The sequence below is a fragment of the Salvelinus namaycush genome, chromosome 30 (assembly GCF_016432855.1).
Source record: "Salvelinus namaycush isolate Seneca chromosome 30, SaNama_1.0, whole genome shotgun sequence".
Lineage (NCBI taxonomy): Eukaryota > Metazoa > Chordata > Actinopteri > Salmoniformes > Salmonidae > Salvelinus > Salvelinus namaycush.
In genome coordinates, this window is record NC_052336.1 from 21,817,292 (window position 1) to 21,838,380 (window position 21,089).

At 41.7% G+C, this 21,089-nt stretch overlaps 1 protein-coding gene and 2 non-coding genes across 3 annotated transcripts; all 3 read left to right on the forward strand.

Moving 5' to 3' along the window:
* Positions 1–14,429: 14,429 nt before the first annotated feature.
* Positions 14,430–18,662, forward strand: LOC120025286 (cytosolic iron-sulfur assembly component 2B-like). Its single transcript, XM_038969775.1, has 5 exons — positions 14,430–14,671; positions 14,819–14,898; positions 15,036–15,161; positions 15,296–15,341; positions 17,959–18,662. The coding sequence occupies exons 1-5, from the start codon at positions 14,545–14,547 to the stop codon at positions 18,063–18,065; spliced, it is 486 nt and encodes a 161-aa protein (XP_038825703.1). The 5' UTR covers positions 14,430–14,544; the 3' UTR covers positions 18,066–18,662.
* A 279-nt stretch (positions 18,663–18,941) lies between these two features.
* On the forward strand, positions 18,942–19,013 carry trnam-cau. Its single transcript has one exon. It is a non-coding gene; the product is annotated as a tRNA-Met (tRNA).
* A 679-nt stretch (positions 19,014–19,692) lies between these two features.
* trnaf-gaa lies at positions 19,693–19,765 on the forward strand. The gene has a single exon. It is a non-coding gene; the product is annotated as a tRNA-Phe (tRNA).
* The last annotated feature ends 1,324 nt before the right edge of the window (positions 19,766–21,089 follow it).

The window sequence follows — 21,089 nt, forward strand, 5'->3', positions numbered from 1 at the left end:
AATGATGCCAAATAGCCTACAGAAAGCTGCAATCCAACAAGTTGGTTGAGTGAATTGACGCTACCATTACATTTCTGACAACTGTTTTGAAAAGGTCAGAAACATGCTGTAGTTGAGCTACTAGCTAGCTAACGTTAGTCCTGGCCCATTTGCCATGGGGCAACTAACGTTAGCTAGCCACGATCTTTTGCATGCCACCGGGTGATTTGGTCATGTGCGCGGCATAATGATGCTAAATAGCCTACAGAAAGCTGCAATCCAACAAGTTGGTTGAGTGAATTGACGCTATCATTACATTTCTGACAACTGTTTTGAAAAGGTCAGAAACATGCTGTAGTTGAGCTACTAGCTAGCTAACGTTAGTCCTGGCCCATTTGCCATGGGGCAACTAACGTTAGCTAGCCACGATCTTTTGCATGCGACCGGGTGATTTGGTCATGTGCGCGGCATAATGATGCTAAATAGCCTACAGAAAGCTGCAATCCAACAAGTTGGTTGAGTGAATTGACGCTATCATTACATTTCTGACAACTGTTTTGAAAAGGTCAGAAACATGCTGTAGTTGAGCTACTAGCTAGCTAACGTTAGTCCTGGCCCATTTGCCATGGGGCAACTAACGTTAGCTAGCTAACTACTAGCATTTACCCTGTAAAAAGTTACAAGTCAAGTCTGACAACAATGGATAATGTGGTAATATGGTTTTGGTTTGAAATTCACTTACCACTTGCTTGAATAATGTGCTCTACTATTCTTATTCTTATTAACTATTATACTAGCTATAATTGCTGAATAGATAACTGCAAAGCAAGACAGTAACGTTAGCAGCAGAATTTAGATTGGCGTGTTCGAATGTGATAAATGCGCGCTCTCTATTATATCGCTTCAGATGATTAGTTACTGTATTTTGACATCTAAATATCTCTTTACCCTATGTCGTTTTTTGTCTATTTCTATTTCCGCCATGTTTTTGTAAATCTCACTGACTAGACCTCGGTAGGTCCCATAATTCAATTGACAAGTAATGCATCATGCTTCATACTTGCTTTATAAGTAATATTGAGCAGTTTGTGATGTTTCTGAATAGGAAATTATCATCACACAAAGTGGTGTAAAAAGAGGAAATGACACCATATGAAATATAATCCAGTTGTCTACACTCAAACCATTTGACAGTTATCAGAACCTCTATTTAGAATTCATCTGATGCTCCACAGTCACTTGACATGAAAGTAGGAAATGGTGAGAAGCAATTTTATGATGTTATCTTCTCTCTTCCAGTTCCCTTTGTTGTGTTGCATAGATCCTCTCTGAATAAACAGCAGCTGGTATTGTATGATAAGTCAAATCGTGTCTGTGTTTTGTAAGTATGAACAGTGGTGGCCAATCAGAAATGACATGGTATGTAGTCCATATCTAACAACTGACTTAATCACATGCCTCACTTCATGACCCAGCAGATAGATACTGTAGCGTATTGTTTGATGGAATATATTTTTAGGCTTTACATCCCATTTCTGACTCGGAACATCACAAATCATTTGAACTTTTTGCTCATAATGAATACATTAACACACTACAGGGTAATTTGCTACTGCAGTCCTAGATAGACATATTATGCACTTTTTATCCATTGTGTGAGACTCACGTCTCATATAAGATGTCCTTGTAAACGTTACCATGTTTTTGCCTCCACTGAAGGACAGTATTTACTTCAGTTTTCCTTATCTATGCTGGAATGTATAACAGATTCTCCAGAACTACACTCCCTAGCTGGACTTGACTTTGTGCTAATTAGGAGGAAGACTCCCAACTCTTTAGTTCAAGAGGAAAGGAGGCAACGGGAATCTTATTAATCATTAATTGGTTGTGTGCCTATCTGTGCTTGTATATTAACCCCAAAGGACAAATACTCCAGTGAGTGTGGTAAAGTAAACTGTGCTATAACACGTGACTGTGAGGATGCTCTAGGAGAGAGTTCCCAGACTTAGCTAGAGGGAGAGCCTGTGTTGCTGTACTCAGTACTGCATGTGTGTCAGTGAAGGCTCATTATATCATCATCATCAGTCATCACCAATACATTGGACTTTAATGTTCCCCTTAATTGGATTGGCCATCCATTTTGAATGCAAAATTGGAGCTCAGTTCACAGATTCCCTTCAGATGGTCTCACAGGAGTGAAAGTGTAGGCTATATTTTAACGAGATAATACGTTTTATGTATTAATTTTGCATTTAGACTGCCATCCCGTTACACAGTCTGACGTTCAGGATCTCATTGGTTTATTTTACTGTGTATGGCTGGGAGACTGACTGTGCCCTGACTTGTTAATGTGGTCATATTGTTAACAGGAAATCTCTGGGGAATTCTAGCCTGATAGAGACATTGACTAATGGTTAAAGAAGTACTGAAGCAAAAGTCACATAGTAACTTTGTTTAAAATCCTTGGAAAAAATATAATGAATGACAATTGTAAGAAGCTTGAAATATTAATTGAAAACAGTTTACTGTTTCAGGTTTTCCATAAGAACGTTGTCTCCCTTATTCTACATAGGAGTTTAAAGAATCAAAGATTATAATTTTGAAGGAATGGAACAGGGTTTTTCCGCAGATGCGTAATGGTTTCAACAAGTCTAGCTGATTTCTCGTGAAGGGTTCTGTCAAGGCTGGTTGGTTATAGGGGCAGTCTGTCATTTATTTACCAATGTGTAAAGAATGTAAATGGTTTCGACCTTACTGTCCCTATTGAAATGATAGAGGCTGAAACCTACGCAAAACGTTCAGGAAATCATTTTGAAAGCATTATAATTAACAAAGACTTGTACATCTCCTGATTAAAGCATTTGCTTATTATAGTACATCTATCTTTAACGATTATCCATCCGTCTAATGGGATATGTTTGGCACTTAGTATTAATACAACAATAAAGTTTTAAGCATTTGTTATCCGCATCCGCCAAGTTTTCCTAACTTCAACCCTGAAAGCTCGAGCGCAAACTAGCTACAGTGTGTTGATCATGAATTATATATGGTGTGTGTTGTTGTGTTTTGTGGTTTTTGAAAGAGGGCTGATAGAGCCTGTTGTGCGACAGCAGTTAATAAGGTGAGGCGATGGGGGAGGGGTAAATTATATGTTCAAAGAAGCGACCTGGTTCTGTATTACACCTACTCTTCCTGTATTTAGTATCCACAGTAGCAGCCAGCACACTCATTCGTCTCTGTGCTCATTCACATCAAAGATCTAGCATGACAAGATCCTTATTCAATCCCTCCCACAAAGATCAAGGGATCAAGATTGAAGGGAATTGCTCTTCGGAGATATGACACTTTTTCAGTGTTTTGCCTATGTTCAGTACTCTGGTAATTGTATACTGTACTCTGGTAATTGTATACTGTACATTCCTAATGATCTCACCCATTGACCTAAAGTAGTCAGTGGACATCAATTTAAATGCTGTGATCAGCCAATATCCCTCCATTGTCCAGTGAGTGACTTCCTCTCTACACCATCGGCCCTTAAAACCCCATCAACGCGGAGTGAGGCTTTTCAAATCAAATCCAATTTTATTGGTCACACATACACATGGTTAGCAGATGCTAATGCGAGTGTAGCGAAATGCTTGTGCTTCTAGTTCCAACCGTGCAGTAATATCTAACAAGTAATCTAACAATTTCACAACAACTACCTTATACACACAAGTGTAAAGGAATGAATAAGAATATGTCCATATAAATATATGGATGAGCGATGGCTGAACGGCATAGGCAAGATGCAGTAGATGGTATAGAGTACAGTATATACATATGAGATGAGTAATGTAGGGTATGTAAACATTATATAAAGTGGCATTGTTTAAAGTGACTAGTGATACATTTATTACATCCAATTTTTTTAATTATTAAAGTGATTAGAGATTTGAATCAGTATGTTGGCAGTAGGCACTCAATGTTAGTGATGGCTGTTTAACAGTCTGATGGCCTTGAGATAGAAGCTGTTTTTCAGTCTCTCGGTCCCAGCTTTGATGCACCTGTACTGACCTTGCCTTCTGGATGATAGCGGGGTAAACAGGCAGTTGCTCGGGTGGTTGTTGTCCTTGATGATCTTTTTGGCCTTCCTGTGACATCGGGGGGTGTAGGTGTCCTGGGGGGCAGGTAGTTTGCCCCCGGTGATGCGCTGTGCAGACCTCACTACCCTCTGGAGAGCCTTATGGTTGTGGGCGGAGCAGTTGCTGAACCAGGCGGTGATACAGCCCGACAGGATGCTCTCGATTGTGCATCTGTAAAAGTTTGTGAGTATTTTTGGGTGACAAGCCAAATTTCTTCAGCCTCCTGAGGTTGAAGAGGCGCTGCTGCATCTTCACAACGCTGTCTGTGTGGGTGGACCATTTCAGTTTGTCCGTGATGTGTACACCGAGGAACTTAAAACTTTCCACCTTCTCCACTACTGTCCCTTTGATGTGGATGGGGGGATGCTCCCTCTGCTGTTTCCTGAAGTCCACGATCATCTCCTTTGTTTTTTTGACGTTCAGTGTGAGGTTACTTTCCTGACACCACACTCCGAGGGCCCTCACCTCCTCCCTGTAGGCCGTCTCTTCGTTTGGGTAATCAAGCCTCTACCAATGTAGTGTCATCTGCAAACTTGATGATTGAGTTGGAGGCGTACATGGCCACGCAGTCATGGGTGAACAGGGAGTACAGGAGAGGGCTGAGAACGCACCCTTGTGGGGCCCCAGTGTTGAGGATCAGCGGGGGGAGATGTTGTTTCCTACCCTCACCACCTGGGGCAGCCCGTCAGAAAGTCCAGGACCCAGTTGCACAGGGCGGGGTCAAGACCCAGGGTCTCGAGCTTAATGACGAGTTTGGAGGGTAATATGGTGTTAAATGCTGAGCTGTAATCGATGAACAGCATTCTTAAATGGGTATTCCACTTGTCCAGATGGGTTAGGGCAGTGTGTAGTGTGATTGTGATTGCATTGTCTGTGGACCTATTGGGGCGGTAAGCAAATTGGAGTGGGTCTAGGGTGTCAGGTAGGGTGGAGGTGATATGATCCTTGACTAGTCTCACAAAGCACTTCATGATGACGGAAGTAAACTCTATAAAATGTTTATGCATGCATAACCTCCACAATCTGATTAGGTTATGGAATCATGTTTCTAAATAGCCAGCCATCCTTATCTTTCCCGGATTAACCAGCCCCAAGCTTTACAGCATGTTCAGATTTGTCTAGAACAACAGCCAGGGCTGGGGATAGACAAGACCTGTCTTGTGTTGTGCCTGGGTTTTTGTTTTCCTGGAATGTGGTGATGGGACCTCCCGTCTTCAGGAGAGCTACATTAAGCTTCCCGGCTTCAGGCATGACGGTGTCTGTGACTCTACCCCTCCTCTCTACACTCTTGAGTATTGAGATGAAATGGCACCCCTGCAACACTGCACACAGACAGGACCCACGCTGTCTCGATTGCAGGGCTCCAGGCTCACGGGGTTTCAGCAAACTGTGTGGGGCCCGAGGCACTCTCAACCAGTTCTCAAAGCTGTTGTGATGTCACTGTGGAGTGTCATGCAGAAACTGTTGAAAGTCTCTCATTACCTTCTGAAAGGGTGGGGTCAGTGGGATGAAAAAAAATCCCTCACACATGCTACCTGACTCCACATTCAAGGGCTAAAAGGATTTTATGCTGGTAGTAGGTGCTAAAATATTTCCATACCCTGTCTGTCTGTGTTTCCTTCCTTGTGCTTCATCACCTGTAGAGAGATGGCGCACCGATGCTCATTCACCTTTTTGACAGTCTCCTGACTCCTCTCTTTCTTTGCGTAGGGTGAAAAGTTACTTGTGCATAGTATTGCCTGGGTAAGCAAATACTAGGGCAAGGATAGCATGCTGATAAGTGTCCCTGGAGGAATGGCTAGCAGCCCAGCACTTAGCCTGGAGCAAGCTAACCACACCCAAGACTCCTGCCTGTCTTTACCTTAATTGTTATTGTTGACACAGAATGTGGGTCGTTCAGCTAACTGCCCCACTGAACTATCCCTCTGACTGTGCTGATGAATGAGTAACTTAAAACAACTGAGGGTGAGGACTAGCTTAAAAATTTCAGTTGGCACACTGTATTTTTACTTTACAAGCTTTGATACTGAAATACATGCACAATCACAGTTCTCGTAGTTCAAGTGAACATTTTTTGTTGGATTAGGATACACTCTGATCATTTACAGGGGTTGAATAAAGTTCAACAAGATACCGCTGCCTCCTTACAGCCAAGCTGGGCGCATGCAAATGGGATAAGGAAGGTGTGTTATCAGGCTCCATCTAAACAGGTATTTCAGGTTGAGACAGGCTTTAGGGTACAATGGAGGCTCATTGTGTACTGGAGCGAGCAAACCAGGTCTTTTTTCAACAGCTGTTGACAAGATAGACAGAGAGAAGGATTGTTTGCATTCAGATTAAAGGAAGTCCTTAGTGATATATTACCAAGGTTTTTCAGTAGTGGTTTTCAATGTTATTGTTTGCGTTGGTGACACTCAACAAATGGGTTTGGGGTATTTCAATAATGTGTGCCCAGTATTTCTAAGAGCTAATGTCTTTCAGATAGAGGTCGACCGATTAATCGGAATGGCCGATTTAATTAGGGCCGATTTCAAGTTTTCATAACAATCGGAAATCGGTATTTTTGGAATCGGTATTTCGGTATTTTTTATATATATATATTTTTTTTACACCTTTATTTAACTAGGCAAGTCAGTTAAGAACAAATTCTTATTTTCAATGACGGCCTAGGAACAGTGGGTTAACTGCCTTGTTCAGGGGCAGAACGACAGATTTTTACCTTGTCAGCTCGGGGATTCAATCTTGCAACCTTACGGTTAACTAGTCCAACGCTCTAACCACCTGATTACATTGCACTCAACGAGGAGCCTGCCTGTTACGCGAATGCAGTAAGAAGCCAAGGTAAGTTGCTAGCTAGCATTAAACTTATCTTATAAAAAACTATCAATCAATCATATTCACTAGTTAACTACACATGGTTGATGATATTACTAGTTTATCTAGCGTGTCCTGCGTTGCATATAATCGATGCGGTGGCATCCACGAAAAAGGACTGTCGTTGCTCCAACGTGTACCTAACCATAAACATCAATGCCTTTCTTAAAATCAATACACAAGTATATATTTTTATACCTGCATATTTAGTTAATATTGCCTGCTAACATGAATTTATTTTAACTAGGAAAAATGGTGTCACTTCTCTTGCAACAGAGTCAGGGTATATGCAGCAGTTTGGGCCGCCTAGCTCATTGCAAACTGTGTGTAGACTATTTCTTCCTAACAAAGACAGCCAACTTCGCCAAATGGGGGATGATTTAACAAAAGTGCATTTGCGAAAAAAACACAATCGTTGCACGACTGTACCTAACCATAAACATCAATGCCTTTCTTAAAATCAATACACAGAAGTATATATTTTTAAACTTGCATATTTAGCTAAAAGAAATCCAGGTTAGCAGGCAATATTAACCAGGTGAAATTGTGTCACTTCTCTTGCGTTCATTGCAGTTTGGGCCACCTGGCTCGTTGCAAACTAATTTGCCAGAATTTTACGTAATTATGACATAACATTGAAGGTTGTGCAATGTAACAGGAATATTTAGACTTATGGATGCCACCCGTTAGATAAAATACGGAACGGTTCCGTATTTCACTGAAAGAATAAACGTTTTGTTTTCGAGATGATAGTTTCCGGATTCAACCATATTAATGACCTAAGGCTCATATTTCTGTGTGTTATTATGTTATAATTAAGTCTATGATTTGATAGAGCAGTCTGACAGTGATGGTAGGCACCAGCAGGCTCGTAAGCATTCATTCAAACAGCACTTTCGTGCGTTTTGCCAGCAGCTCGTTGCTGTGCTTCAAGCATTGCTCTGTTTATGACTTCAAGCCTATCAGCTCCCGAGATTAGGCTGGTGTAACCGATGTGAAATGGCTAGCTAGTTAGCGGAGTGCGTGCTAATAGCGTTTCAAACGTCACTTGCTCTGAGACTTGGAGTAGTTGTTCCCCTTGCTCTGCATGGGTAACGCTGCTTCGAGGGTGGCTGTTGTCGATGTGTTCCTGGTTCGAGCCCAGGTAGGAGCAAGGAGAGGGACGGAAGCTACACTGGCAATACTAAAGTGCCTATAAGAACATCCAATAGTCAAAGGTATATGAAATACAAATCGTATAGAGAGAAATAGTCCTATAATAACTACAACCTAAAACTTCTAACCTGGAAATATTGAAGACTCATGTTAAAAGGAACCACCAGCTTTCAGATGTTCTCATGTTCTGAGCAAGGAACTTAAACGTTAGCTTTCTTACATGGCACATATTGCACTTTTATTTTCCTCTCCAACACTTTGTTTTTGCCTTATTTAAACCAAATTGAACACGTTTCATTATTTATTTGAGGCTAAATAGATTTTTTTGATGTATTATATTAAGTTAAAATAAGTGTTCATTCAGTATTGTTGTAATTGTCATTATTACAAATAAAGAAAATAAATTGGCCGATTTAATCGGTATCGGCTTTTTTTGGTCCTCCATAATCGGTATCGGCGTTGAAAAATCATAATCGGTCGACCTCTACTTTCAGCTATTTAGATTATTTGGCACAGTAAAAGGAATCACCTAAGACAGTCATTTATGTCATGTATCACTTCAAATCTGGACATAACAACATTGACTTTGTCAGCTGCTATTAATAATATAAACATACACTACCAGTCAAAAGTTTTATAACGGCCTCCCGGGTGGCGCAGTGGTCTAGGGCACCACCAGAGTCTCTGGGTTCGCGCCCAGGCTCTGTCGCAGCCGACCGCGACCGGGAGGTCCGTGGGGCGACGCACAATTGGCATAGCGTCGTCCGGGTTAGGGAGGGTTTGGCCGGTAGGGATATCCTTGTCTCATCGCGCTCCAGCGACTCCTGTGGCGGGCCGGGCGCAGTGCGCGCTAACCAAGGGGGCCAGGTACACGGTGTTTCCTCCGACACATTGGTGCGGCTGGCTTCCGGGTTGGAGGCGCGCTGTGTTAAGAAGCAGTGCGGCTTGCTTGGGTTGTGCTTCGGAGGACGCATGGCTTTCGACCTTCGTCTCTCCCGAGCCCGTACGGGAGTTGTAGCGATGAGACAAGATAGTAATTACTAGCGATTGGATACCACGAAAATTGGGGAGAAAATGATATAAAAATTAAAATAAAATAAAAAAAAGTTTTATAACACCTACTCATTCAAGGGTTGTTCTTTATTTTGACTATTTTCTACATTGTAGAATAATAGTGAAGACATCAGACCTATGAAATAACACATATGGAATCATGTAGTAACCAAACAAGTGTTAAACAAATCAAAATAGATTTTATATTTGAGATTCTTCAAATAGCCAACCTTTGCCTTGATGACAGCTTTGCACACTCTTTGCATTCTCTCAACCAGCTTCACCTGGAATGCTTTTCCAACAGTCTTAGAGGAGTTCCCACATGTTGTGCACTTGTTGGCTGCTTTTCCTTCACTCTGCGGTCCAACTCATTCCAAACCATCTCAATTTGGTTGAGGTCGGGATTGTGGAGGCCAGGTCATCTGATGCAGCACTCCATCACTCTCCTTCTTGGTCAAATAGCCCTTACACAGCCTGGAGGTGTGTTGGATCATTGTCCTGTTGAAAAACAAATGATAGTCCCACTAAGCCCAAACCAGATGGGATGGCATATCGATGCAGAATGCTGTGGTAGCCATGCTGGGGAAATGTGCCTTGAATTCTAAATAAATCACTGACAGAGTCACCAGCAAAGCACCCCCACATCATAACACCTCCTCCTCCATGCTTTACGGTGGGAAATACACATGTGGAAATCATCCGTTCACCCACACCGCGTCTCACAGAGACACGGCGGTTGGAACCAAAAATCTCACATTTTGACTCCAGACCAAAGGACAAATTTCCACCGGTCTAATGTCCATTGCTCGTGTTTCTTGGCCCAAGCAACTCTCTTCTTCTTATTGGTGTCCTTTAGTAGTGGGTTCTTTGCAGCAATTTGACCATGAAGGCCTGATTCACAGTCTCCTCTTTACAGTTGCTGTTGAGATGTGTCTGTTACTTGAACTCTGTGAAGCATTTATTTGGGCTGCAATTTGTGAGGCTGGTAACTCTTATGAACTTACCCTCTGTAGCAGAGGTAACTCTGGGTCTTCCATTCCTGTGGCGGTCCTCAGCAGAGCCAATTTGATCATAGAGCTTGTTGGTTTTTGCGACGGCTCTTGAATAAACTTTTAAAGTTCTTGAAATTTTCCGTATTGACTGACTTTCATGTCTTACAGTAATGATGGACTGTCATTTCTCTTTGCTTATTTGAGCTTCTCTTGCCATAATATGGACTTGGTCTTTTACCAAATAGGGCTATCTTCTGTATACCTCCCCTACCTTGTCACAACACAACTTATTGTCTCAAACACATTAAGAAGGAAAGAAATTCCACAAGTTATTTTTTAAGAAGGCACAGCTGTTAATTGAAATGCATTTCAGGTGACCTCATGAAGCTGGTTGAGAGATCAAGGCAAAGGGTGGCTATTTGATGAATCTCAAATATAAAATATATTTTGATTTGTTTAACACGTTATTGGTTACTACATGATTCCATGAGTTATTTCATAGTTTTGATGTCTTCACTATTATTCTACAATGTAGAAAATAGTAAAAATAAAGAAAAACCCTTGAATGAGTAGGTGTTCTAAAACTTTTGACCGGTAGTGTACATGGTGAAAGTACAGTTTAATCTGGACTTTAAACCGTTCCAATACCCATAGACACAACGGTTGCAAAGCGTCTGAAACTTTCCGATACATTTCCGGAATTGTTCTGGAAATTTTCCATGTGAAGTTAAACCCTGGAATTTTGCTTAAATTCATCTAAAACGTTAGCTTATAACAGTGAGTATTTTTATGGTATACACATAAGGCAATTCTAGGTCTTGTGGCATATTTTGGTTAAACTATCCATAATTCAATGGAATTGCAACCCTCTGCATGCACAGTGCATTCTTCCATCACATGTACAGCTGATTCTCAAGATCTTGCACATTAATGGAATGCTATTGAGCCCACACTACTACATTGTCTGAGCCAAGGACTACATGATTTCTGGTAAGTTTTGATAAAAATACTGGCCGGGTTGAATATACACTGCTCAAAAAAATAAAGGGAACACTTAAACAGCACAATGTAACTCCAAGTCAATCACACTTCTATGAAATCAAACTGTCCACTTAGGAAGCAACACTGATTGACAATAAATTTCACATGCTGTTGTGCAAATGGAATAGACAAAAGGTGGAAATTATAGGCAATTAGCAAGACACCCCCAAAAAAGGAGTGATTCTGCAGGTGGTGACCACAGACCACTTCTCAGTTCCTATGCTTCCTGGCTGATGTTTTGGTCACTTTTGAATGCTGGCGGTGCTCTCACTCTAGTGGTAGCATGAGACGGAGTCTACAACCCACACAAGTGGCTCAGGTAGTGCAGTTCATCCAGGATGGCACATCAATGCGAGCTGTGGCAAAAAGGTTTGCTGTGTCTGTCAGCGTAGTGTCCAGAGCATGGAGGCGCTACCAGGAGAAAGGCCAGTACATCAGGAGACGTGGAGGAGGCCGTAGGAGGGCAACAACCCAGCAGCAGGACCGCTACCTCCGCCTTTGTGCAAGGAGGTGCACTGCCAGAGCCCTGCAAAATGACCTCCAGCAGGCCACAAATGTGCATGTGTCAGCATATGGTCTCACAAGGGGTCTGAGAATCTCATCTCGGTACCTAATGGCAGTCAGGCTACCTCTGGCGAGCACATGGAGGGCTGTGCGGCCCCACAAAGAAATGCCACCCCACACCATGACTGACCCACCGCCAAACCGGTCATGCTGGAGGATGTTGCAGGCAGCAGAACGTTCTCCACGGCGTCTCCAGACTCTGTCACGTCTGTCACATGTGCTCATGTGCTCAGTGTGAACCTGCTTTCATCTGTGAAGAGCACAGGGCGCCAGTGGCGAATTTGCCAATCTTGGTGTTCTCTGGCAAATGCCAAACGTCCTGCACGGTGCTGGGCTGTAAGCACAACCCCCACCTGTGGACGTCGGGCCCTCATACCACCCTCATGGAGTCTGTTTCTGACCGTTTGAGCAGACATATGCACATTTGTGGCCTGCTGGAGGTCATTTTGCAGGGCTCTGGCAGTGCACCTCCTGGCACAAAGGCGGAGGTAGCGGTCCTGCTGCTGGGTTGTTGCCCTCCTACGGCCTCCTCCATGTCTCCTGATGTACTGGCCTGTCTCCTGGTAGCGCCTCCATGCTCTGGACACTACGCTGACAGACACAGCAAACCTTTTTGCCACAGCTCGCATTGATGTGCCATCCTGGATGAACTGCACTACCTGAGCCACGTGTGTGGGTTGTAGACTCCGTCTCATGCTACCACTAGAGTGAGAGCACCGCCAGCATTCAAAAGTGACCAAAACATCAGCCAGGAAGCATAGGAACTGAGCAGTTGTCTGTGGTCACCACCTGCAGAATCACTCCTTTTTTGGGGGTGCCTTGCTAATTGCCTATAATTTCCACCTTTTGTCTATTCCATTTGCACAACAGCATGTGAAATTTATTGTCAATCAGTGTTGCTTCCTAATTGGACAGTTTGATTTCACAGAAGTGTGATTGACTTGGAGTTACATTGTGTTGTTTAAGTGTTCCCTTTATTTTTTTGAGCAGTGTATTTGATATGACATACATTATATTTTGTTAACTAGTAAATAGTAGCCTAGGAGTCTCTCCAAGAAATGGCCATGTCAGTCTGGATTATGTATTTTGGGAGAGAGTGGTAAGCAGCCTGAAACTCCTGAAACCTATAGCAGTAGCCATTGCACGGATTGAAGGAGACAATGCCATCCTGTCTGATGTTCAGACTCTGCTTGCAGATAGATGTAAGAGAAGAAATCCGTACTGCCCTGCCCACTTCACTGTTGCTCCAAGCAGAGGAAACTGCAGTTCTGAAATATATCAAAAAGCGTGAAGACTTCTGCCTGAAGCCCATACACGTCGCAGCGTACATGTTGGACCCCAAGTATGCTGGCAAGAGCATCCTGTCAGGTGCAGAGATCAACAAACCCTATGGATCATCACTACCATGTCTCGCCACCTTGGCCTGGATGAGGGAAAGGTTCTTGGCAGTCTGGCGAAGTACACTTCCAAGCCATGGCTTTGGGATGGAGATGCAATATGGCAGTCGTGCCAACATCAGCCACCTGGTGTAAGGGACTTTGTGGATCTGAGGCTATTTCCCCTGTTGCCTCCATCATCCTCCAAATCCCACCAACATCAGCCGCCTCAAAGCGCAATTGGTCCTTGTTTGGGAACACACACACCAAAGCACGCAACAGGCTGACCAATACAAGGGTTGAAGAATTGGTGTCCATCCGGGCAAATTTGAGGTTTTTTGAGCCTGACAACGAGCCATCCTCAACAAGGTTGGAAAGTGACAGTGAAGATGAGGCCTCAGAGTCTGATGTTCAAGGAGGTGGACATTGAGGAGATCCAGGGAGAAGACATGGAAGCCTGAGAGGAAGACAACCAAAGCTGTAGTTTCTAGACTATCATTTTACAGATGTTTGTTGAAAGCTTTTTTGGGAGATGCGATGGATCATTGGGGATCATTCAATATTCCCTTTCTTTTGTTGTTCAGTGAAATCATCCCATTTGAAGAGTCAACTCATTTAATTAAAGTTCAATTTGTAACTAAATTGTTTTTTAAATTTATATTGGAAGGATTTAATCATTTGCAATTATGTCTACTTATAAGGTAAAAGGTTTATGTTTCTGTCTCCATATGATATTGTAAATATATCCAATGCAAAAAACATCTACATTTAAATGGTATTAATATTAATTTCCGTATATTCCCGTTAATTCCAACGGGAAGTTTCCACCTCTGAATATTCCCCAAAATGTGCAATCCTCACAGACACAGGTGATTAATTGTACAATTATGGGTTAGGCTTGACTTTGAAATGGTGCATTGCAGATGTATTCTGAGTCATCAGATGTTACTTATACTGCTACTAAAGATATTAGCTAGAGCTTATCATTTGAGTCTATGGTAAAATGCTGTTTTGCCTGGGATTCACAATTCACATGTGTAAGAGGGCTAAATGAATTGCTGTTTTATTATTATTTTTTTGCATAAACAATATTTTGTACTTGGATCATTATTTTCATGCTTCTGTGTAGCATTGCCATTATATATTAACATTGTAGTTCAATTGTATATTAACATTGTAGTTCAGTCACATTTCAGAATTTAAGATGAGTATGCTGCCACCTGCCGGATACATCTGGAAATCCAACATGACACTAAATCGCTGGGCTGCGCCTGCGTACGTTTTGACGTCTACAGTTTCCGGAAGTGGATCGTTCAGTCCCGTGGGTCAGAGTAAAAAACGATAGCGCAAACAAATATACGTATTTCTTTAATTTCAACATCACAAATGTCAGGGGGGACCAGTTTAGAGAACGCGAATCCCTTGATTTTTCAACGAACAGGCGAGAGACTTCAGACCGCAAATGACGAGGACGAAGATGTTGCTGATCCCATCGACGACAGAGAAATATTTGATATCCTTTCTGTGTAGCTATCTTAAGGATACATCCCTTGAGCTTTCAATGTCATACTAATTAACTTTGCATATGATGCTTAATTCTTTAATAAGAAAGCTTATTTCTCAACATTGTGTTATCAGATTTCACCTTAACCCACACTACATCTCATCAGATCCATTAATGATCCTGAACACCCACTGTCCCTCGAGGAGTTGAATGTCGTGGAACAAGTGCGAGTGCGCGTGAGTTAAACTTCTTTCACAACTTTTTCCCCAGTTAGATGTTCGACACACAGACACACTTGTGTAGCTACTAAGGACAGCAGATAGTCCATACTGTGTTAGCCTAATATAACCATCAACTTTATTTTTCTTTACAGGTAGATGACCAAGAGAACACAGTGGGTGTGGAGTTCACCCCCACTATACCCCACTGCAGCATGGCAACTCTCATAGGCCTGTCCATCAAAGTCAAACTGCTGCGGTCCCTGCCAGAAAGGTTTAAGGTGGGTGAAATAAATGAAGTCTGCTTCCTGGTGAGCTGTGAGAGGAGAACAAGCTTTAATATGATTTAATTGTCTGGACATTTAACATTAACATAGTGGGTCATGTCCGTCTATGCCTAATCATATCTCTGCAGATTGATGTGCACATCACTCCTGGGACGCATGCCTCAGAAGATGCAGGTAAAGTGACATGCCTCTGAAGTAACTCAACATTGAGGCTGAGACCAACAATCACACCTTCAAGACGACTGTTGTAGACTGCCCTTTTTGAGATGCCCTTAATATCAATTCCACAGTAACAGTGATACTGAGACTGAATTTTCACTTTAAAATGTATGTTAAACAAAATCCAATGACTACAAAGTTAAGCAAATCATGCAACTCTATGCACAAGGACTACTTTTAACAATTTCCACAGAAATGTTTACAAAAACACATTTACTTGAACAACAGTGCAGAAGCAAATTTTGTTGACAGTGTGCTTTTTTTTGCTGTCATTCTTTTACGGAACTTTGCATCTGCACTGTTCTTGAAGTAAATGTGTTTTTGTGGAAATTGTTCAAAGTAGTCCTTGTGTGTAGAGTTGTATGGGTTGTTTAACTTTGCAAATATTGGGTTTTGTTTTACATACACTACCGTTCAAAAGTTTGGGGTCACTTAGAAATGTCCTATTTTATTTTATTTGTACATTAAAATAACATCAAATTAATCAGATATAGTAGACATTGTTAATGTTGTAAATTACTATTGGAGCTGCAAAGGGCTGATTTATTAATATTTTTTTTTGCCCATTTCTCCCCAATTTCGTGGTATCCAATTGGTAGTTACAGTCTTGTCACATCGCTGCAACTCCCGTACGGACTCTGGAGAGGTGAAGGTCTAGAGCTGTGCGTCCTCTGAAACACAACCCCGCCGCACTGCTTCTTGACAGTGCCCACTTAACCCTGAAACCAGCCCCACCAATGTGTCGGAGGAAACACCGTACGCCTGGCGACTGACGCTGGGCCAATTGTGCGCCGCCCCATGGGTCTCCCGGTCGTGGCCGGCTGCAACAGAGCCTGGACTCAAACCCAGAATCTCTAGTGGCACAGCTAGCACTGCAGTGCCTTAGACCAATCGGGAGGGCTAAAAATTGCTTAATGGAATATCTACGTAGGCGTACAGAGGCCCATTATCAGCAACCATCACTCCTGTGTTCCAATGGCATGTTGTGTTAGCTAATCCAAGTTTATCATTTTAAAAGGCTAATTGATCATTAGAAAACCCTTTAGCAATTATGTTAGCCCAGCTGAAAACTGTTGTCCTGATTTAAAGAAGCAAGAAAACTGGCCTTCTTTAGACTAGTTGAGTATCTGGAGCATCAGCATTTGTGGGTTTGATTACAGGCTCAAAATGGCCAGAAACAAATAACTTTCTTCTGAAACTCGTCAGTCTATTCTTGTTCTGAGAAATGAAGGCTATTCCATGTGAAAAATTGCCAAGTAACTGAAGTTCTCGTACAACGCTGTGTACTACTGCCTTCACAGAACAGAGCAAACTGGCCCTAACCAGAATATAAAGAGGAGTGGGAGGCCCTGGTGTACAACTAAGCAAGAGGACAAGTACATTAGAGTGTCTAGTTTGAGAAACAGAATCCTCACAAGTCCTCAACTGGCAGCTTCATTAAATAGTACACGCAAAACACCAGTCTCAACGTCAACAGTGAAGAGACGACTCTGGGATGCTGGCCTTCTAGGCAGAGTTGCAAAGAAAAATACATATCTCAGACTGGCCAATAAAAGATTAAGATGGGCAAAAGAACCCAGACACTGGACAGGGGAAGATTAGAAAAAAGTGTTATGGACAGAGAAATCTCCGGAGAGCTCCCGGGTGGCGCAGTGGTCTTAGACGCTGCATGTCAGTGCAAGAGGCGTCACTGCAGTCCCTGGTTCGAATCCAGGCTGCATCACATCCGGCTGTGATTGGAAGTCCCATAGGGCAGTGCACAGTTGGCCGGCGTGTAAATAAGAATTTGGTTATAACTGACTTGCCTAGTTAAATAAAAAACTTTTTTTGAGCTGTTTGGTTGACAAAGAAGAGAGATTTGTGAGACGCAGAAAAAATAAAAAGATTCTGGAGGAGTGCTTGACGCCATCTGTCAAGCATGGTAGTGGCAAAGTGGGAGACTTGTACAGGGTACATTTTGCAACGCCATTCCATATCCTGTGGACGGCGCTTAATTGGAGCCAATTTCCTCCTACAAGAGGACAATGACCCAAAGCACAGCTCCACAAACTGCAAGAACTATTTAGGGAAGAAGCAGTCAGCTGGTATTCTGTCTATAATGAAGTGGCCAGCACAGTCACCAGATCTCAACCCTTTTGAGCTGTTGTGGGAGCATCCGGCCGTATGGTACGTAAGAAGTGCCCATCAAGCCAATCCAACTTGTGGGACATGCTTCAGGAAGCATGGGGTGAAATCTCTTCAGATTACCTCAACAAATTGACAACTATAATGCCAAAGGTCTGCAAGGCTGTAATTGCTGCAAATGAAGGAATCTTTGATGAAAGCAAAGTTTGAAGGACACAATTATTTCAATTGAAAATCATTATTTATAACCTTGTCAACGTCTTGACTATTTCCTATTCATTTTGCAACTCATTTCATGTATGTTTTCATAGAAAACAAGGGCATTGCTAAGTGACCCCAAACTTTTGAACGGTAGTGTATATCTTAAAGTGAAGTATCTGAGTGTCAGCATCACCCAGTTACTGTGGAATTGTCCCTAACTAAACCCTTTGTTTTTGCTTTGTTCCAGTCAATAAACAGCTGGCAGACAAAGAGAGAGTGGCCGCTGCACTCGAGAACTCCCAGCTTCTGGAGGTGGTCAACCAGTGTCTGATATCCAATGCAAGGACAGGCTGACCCCTCCTGATGGATCAATTGAAAATTCTTCTTAGTCCAGGACTAGGCTTAATGTTTCTCTCCTGACATGCTAACTGGACTGGTTGTTCAGTTTATGTTGAGTAAATGGCAAATGTATCACGTATGCTGCCATTGTATTATTTTAATCTAACAGAATTCCAATGTATTTCTGCTATAGGCAGAAATAACTATACTGTGTGTTTCGTATGTCTTCACTATATTCCTGACATCTTCAGTTTAACAGTATTATAGAGAAGCATTGTATCCTTTATTATACAAGTAAAGCAATAAAATACAGGTTCATCTTATTATGTCATTGAAAATATACCTGATATTAATGGCATTTGCAAAGAGAACCAAGAAAATGCATACGTCTCTTATAAATGAAGCAATCTCAACGTACACAATGACATGAAAGCCCAAAGACTGGGGAAGTGGCCCTGACACTGACTGAATAAGAAAGGCCTTAGTTTATAACATATGTCGTGGGGAGAAATTATATATAGTATAATACTTGTGCCATTGGATTTCCATCAGATGCCTTATTTCATATTTGTCAAAAATACAATAAAATAGTGTACAATCTGTGAAATAGCATTTGATTTGTTGCGTTTTTTCTCACTTATCTTTAATGTGGTTGTAAATAAATTATATGACTTGATCAACAACAACAAACACATTTTAGACAGAAAATTAATGGTTGTTTAATTATAATAATTTTGTCATTAGATTTGTCTGTACTTATTTTACTATGGCAGTGAAAGAAGTATTATTTTCAAATTCTCTTTAGGGAGCTCCTGAGATCTTCATTGCATACATACGTAATAAGCTGGTCTCACAGGATCAAATGCTACATTTCTTCCTAACAAAATAGATAGCAGAGTGGCGCAGCGGAAGCGTGCTGGGCCCATAACCCAGAGGTCGATGGATCGAAACCATCCTCTGCTATGTTTTTTACATCTCGGTATTTCAGCAGGGGAAAAAAACACGAATTAAAATATATAATGTAAAAAGCCTTTATGTAATACCTACATACAGTTATGATGAGACATAATAAAACGAGAGCTTTGTTTACAAAGAATGTGTTAAAATGCTGTTTATAAGCAATACTATAACTTATATAATACATAAACTATGGGTAATAGATGGTTGTGTTAGACCACATTAATATTGCGTCATGCAGAAGGGCAAGTGCAAATTTGATGTGCTCACTACCACACTCTCATGGACAATGGATAAAATAATAGGTCATTTTTTCTGAGCAGTTCTAGAACTTCCATTACACATTGAGAGCCTGTGTCTGTTAGCAAGAAGACTCCAGATCAACTGAGGCTCCTTTTCGTACCCGTAGTCAGTAAAAGGTTAGCCTAATTTTAATAAAAATTCGAACTAAAAGTATGTGTGAGTTTGTCAGAGCACCAGCCGGTGAAAGCATTGTCTTTCTAGCAGTTTGAAAAGAACGTGTGAGTGATTATTCCATCCATGTGGGGGCATTTGTCACTCCCTGTTAGAGAAAGATGAGTAGAAAATATTGATTATCCTGAAGCCAGATGAATACACCGGACAGCCAACCACAGACCTTAGAAAAGTATGACTAATTATTATGGGGTTAGTGTACGGAGTTATAGCCGAAATAGCTCAGTTGGGAGAGCGTTAGACTGAAGATCTAAAGGTCCCTGGTTCGATCCCGGGTTTCGGCAGGCATTATTTTTTAGACTGTTCTAATTTAGGCCAGAAAACGGAGAGTTTTCAGGTTTGAAAATCTGGTGTAGAGATATTTTAGGAAGATTCTCGTTTGGACAGAAGACCATCCTCAACTCCTCCATCCTTGCTCCGTGACCCAACCTGGTCTCAGAGCATTTCATATTATTCTGTACGTATATCAAAGATACACCATTTAGTATATGTTACGTTTCATATTGTATGTATTATTTGTGGATGTCTATCATCCCTTTCGTATGATATGTTACGAATTTCATAAATGTAACGAATTAGCAAAATGTAAAAATGTTAAGATTTCGCAAAACGTATGATGTTACTAATTCAATTTGTCTTGCACAAATGACTTAATTTGTTATTATGACTACACATTTATTTTGGGATCCAACACTGTATAAACGTAATTTGCCTGATGACGCGTGAGTGGAGAAGGAGCTGCCCGGTGTTCACTAGCACACGGTGCTGCGCGGTGAAACACCGCTTCCCATTCATTTTCAATGGAAAGAAAGCGGTGAGAGGCGGAGAGGGCGGGGGACCTTTGGGCGGTGCGAAGGTGGCGTGGGAGGCGGTGAAAAATATGAACTTTTTCCAACTTTATGCAAATCACTAGCGGTGTCCGCTGGACGATGACCAATCATATCGAGTGGTTCCCATGACGAATTTGACTCCACGTGACCCAAGGCTGGAGACTTTCTTCAGCAAAGATGGCTGACAAAAACACTAGGTAGGAAGCAAATGTAAGTGATTATAACGTTATAACGAATCATGCAAAAATGTACAGTTGTCAGGAATATGTCAGTTAATGTGGAGACAAACGATTATGCATATTTTTTTTATCATAAATTTAAATTTACGAAATTCACAATTTAGCAAGCTTGCTGACTAGCTAACATTAGCCAGCTAGCTGGCTAGTTTTATGGGTGTTGAGACATGAGTATGAAATTGTAATGCAGTTTTTTTTAATGTTTTAGGGACTCCTGAAACAACCAGAAAACCAGGCTGTCGTCTTGGGAAACAGTTGATATAAAGAATCTAGCTAGCTAAAGCATTTACTGGAAATTGAATGTACAATTTTGTATGCTTGCCTTGCTGATATTTGCCATGCAATGCAGATAGATGAAATAACGCAGCTAGCTATGTTCTTGCTTATTGTGCAGTGGAGGATAAAAAAAATACCTGTATGCCTATGGATGTGTAGCTAGTTATGTAGCTGATCTGTGTATGGACCATAAAACATTTGGTATACATATTAGTTCAGAACCTAGCTATGAACCTGAGCTATCATAGCCAGTTGTATCAACTTCA

Coding starts and splice junctions, on each gene's coding strand:
- LOC120025286 (XM_038969775.1), top strand. CDS start 14,545: ATGTCAGGGGGGACCAGTTTAGAGAACGCGAATCCCTTGATTTTTCAA. Junction 14,672..14,818: donor CGACGACAGAGAAATATTTG/ATATCCTTTCTG, acceptor AACCCACACTAC/ATCTCATCAGATCCATTAAT. Junction 15,342..17,958: donor GCATGCCTCAGAAGATGCAG/GTAAAGTGACAT, acceptor GCTTTGTTCCAG/TCAATAAACAGCTGGCAGAC.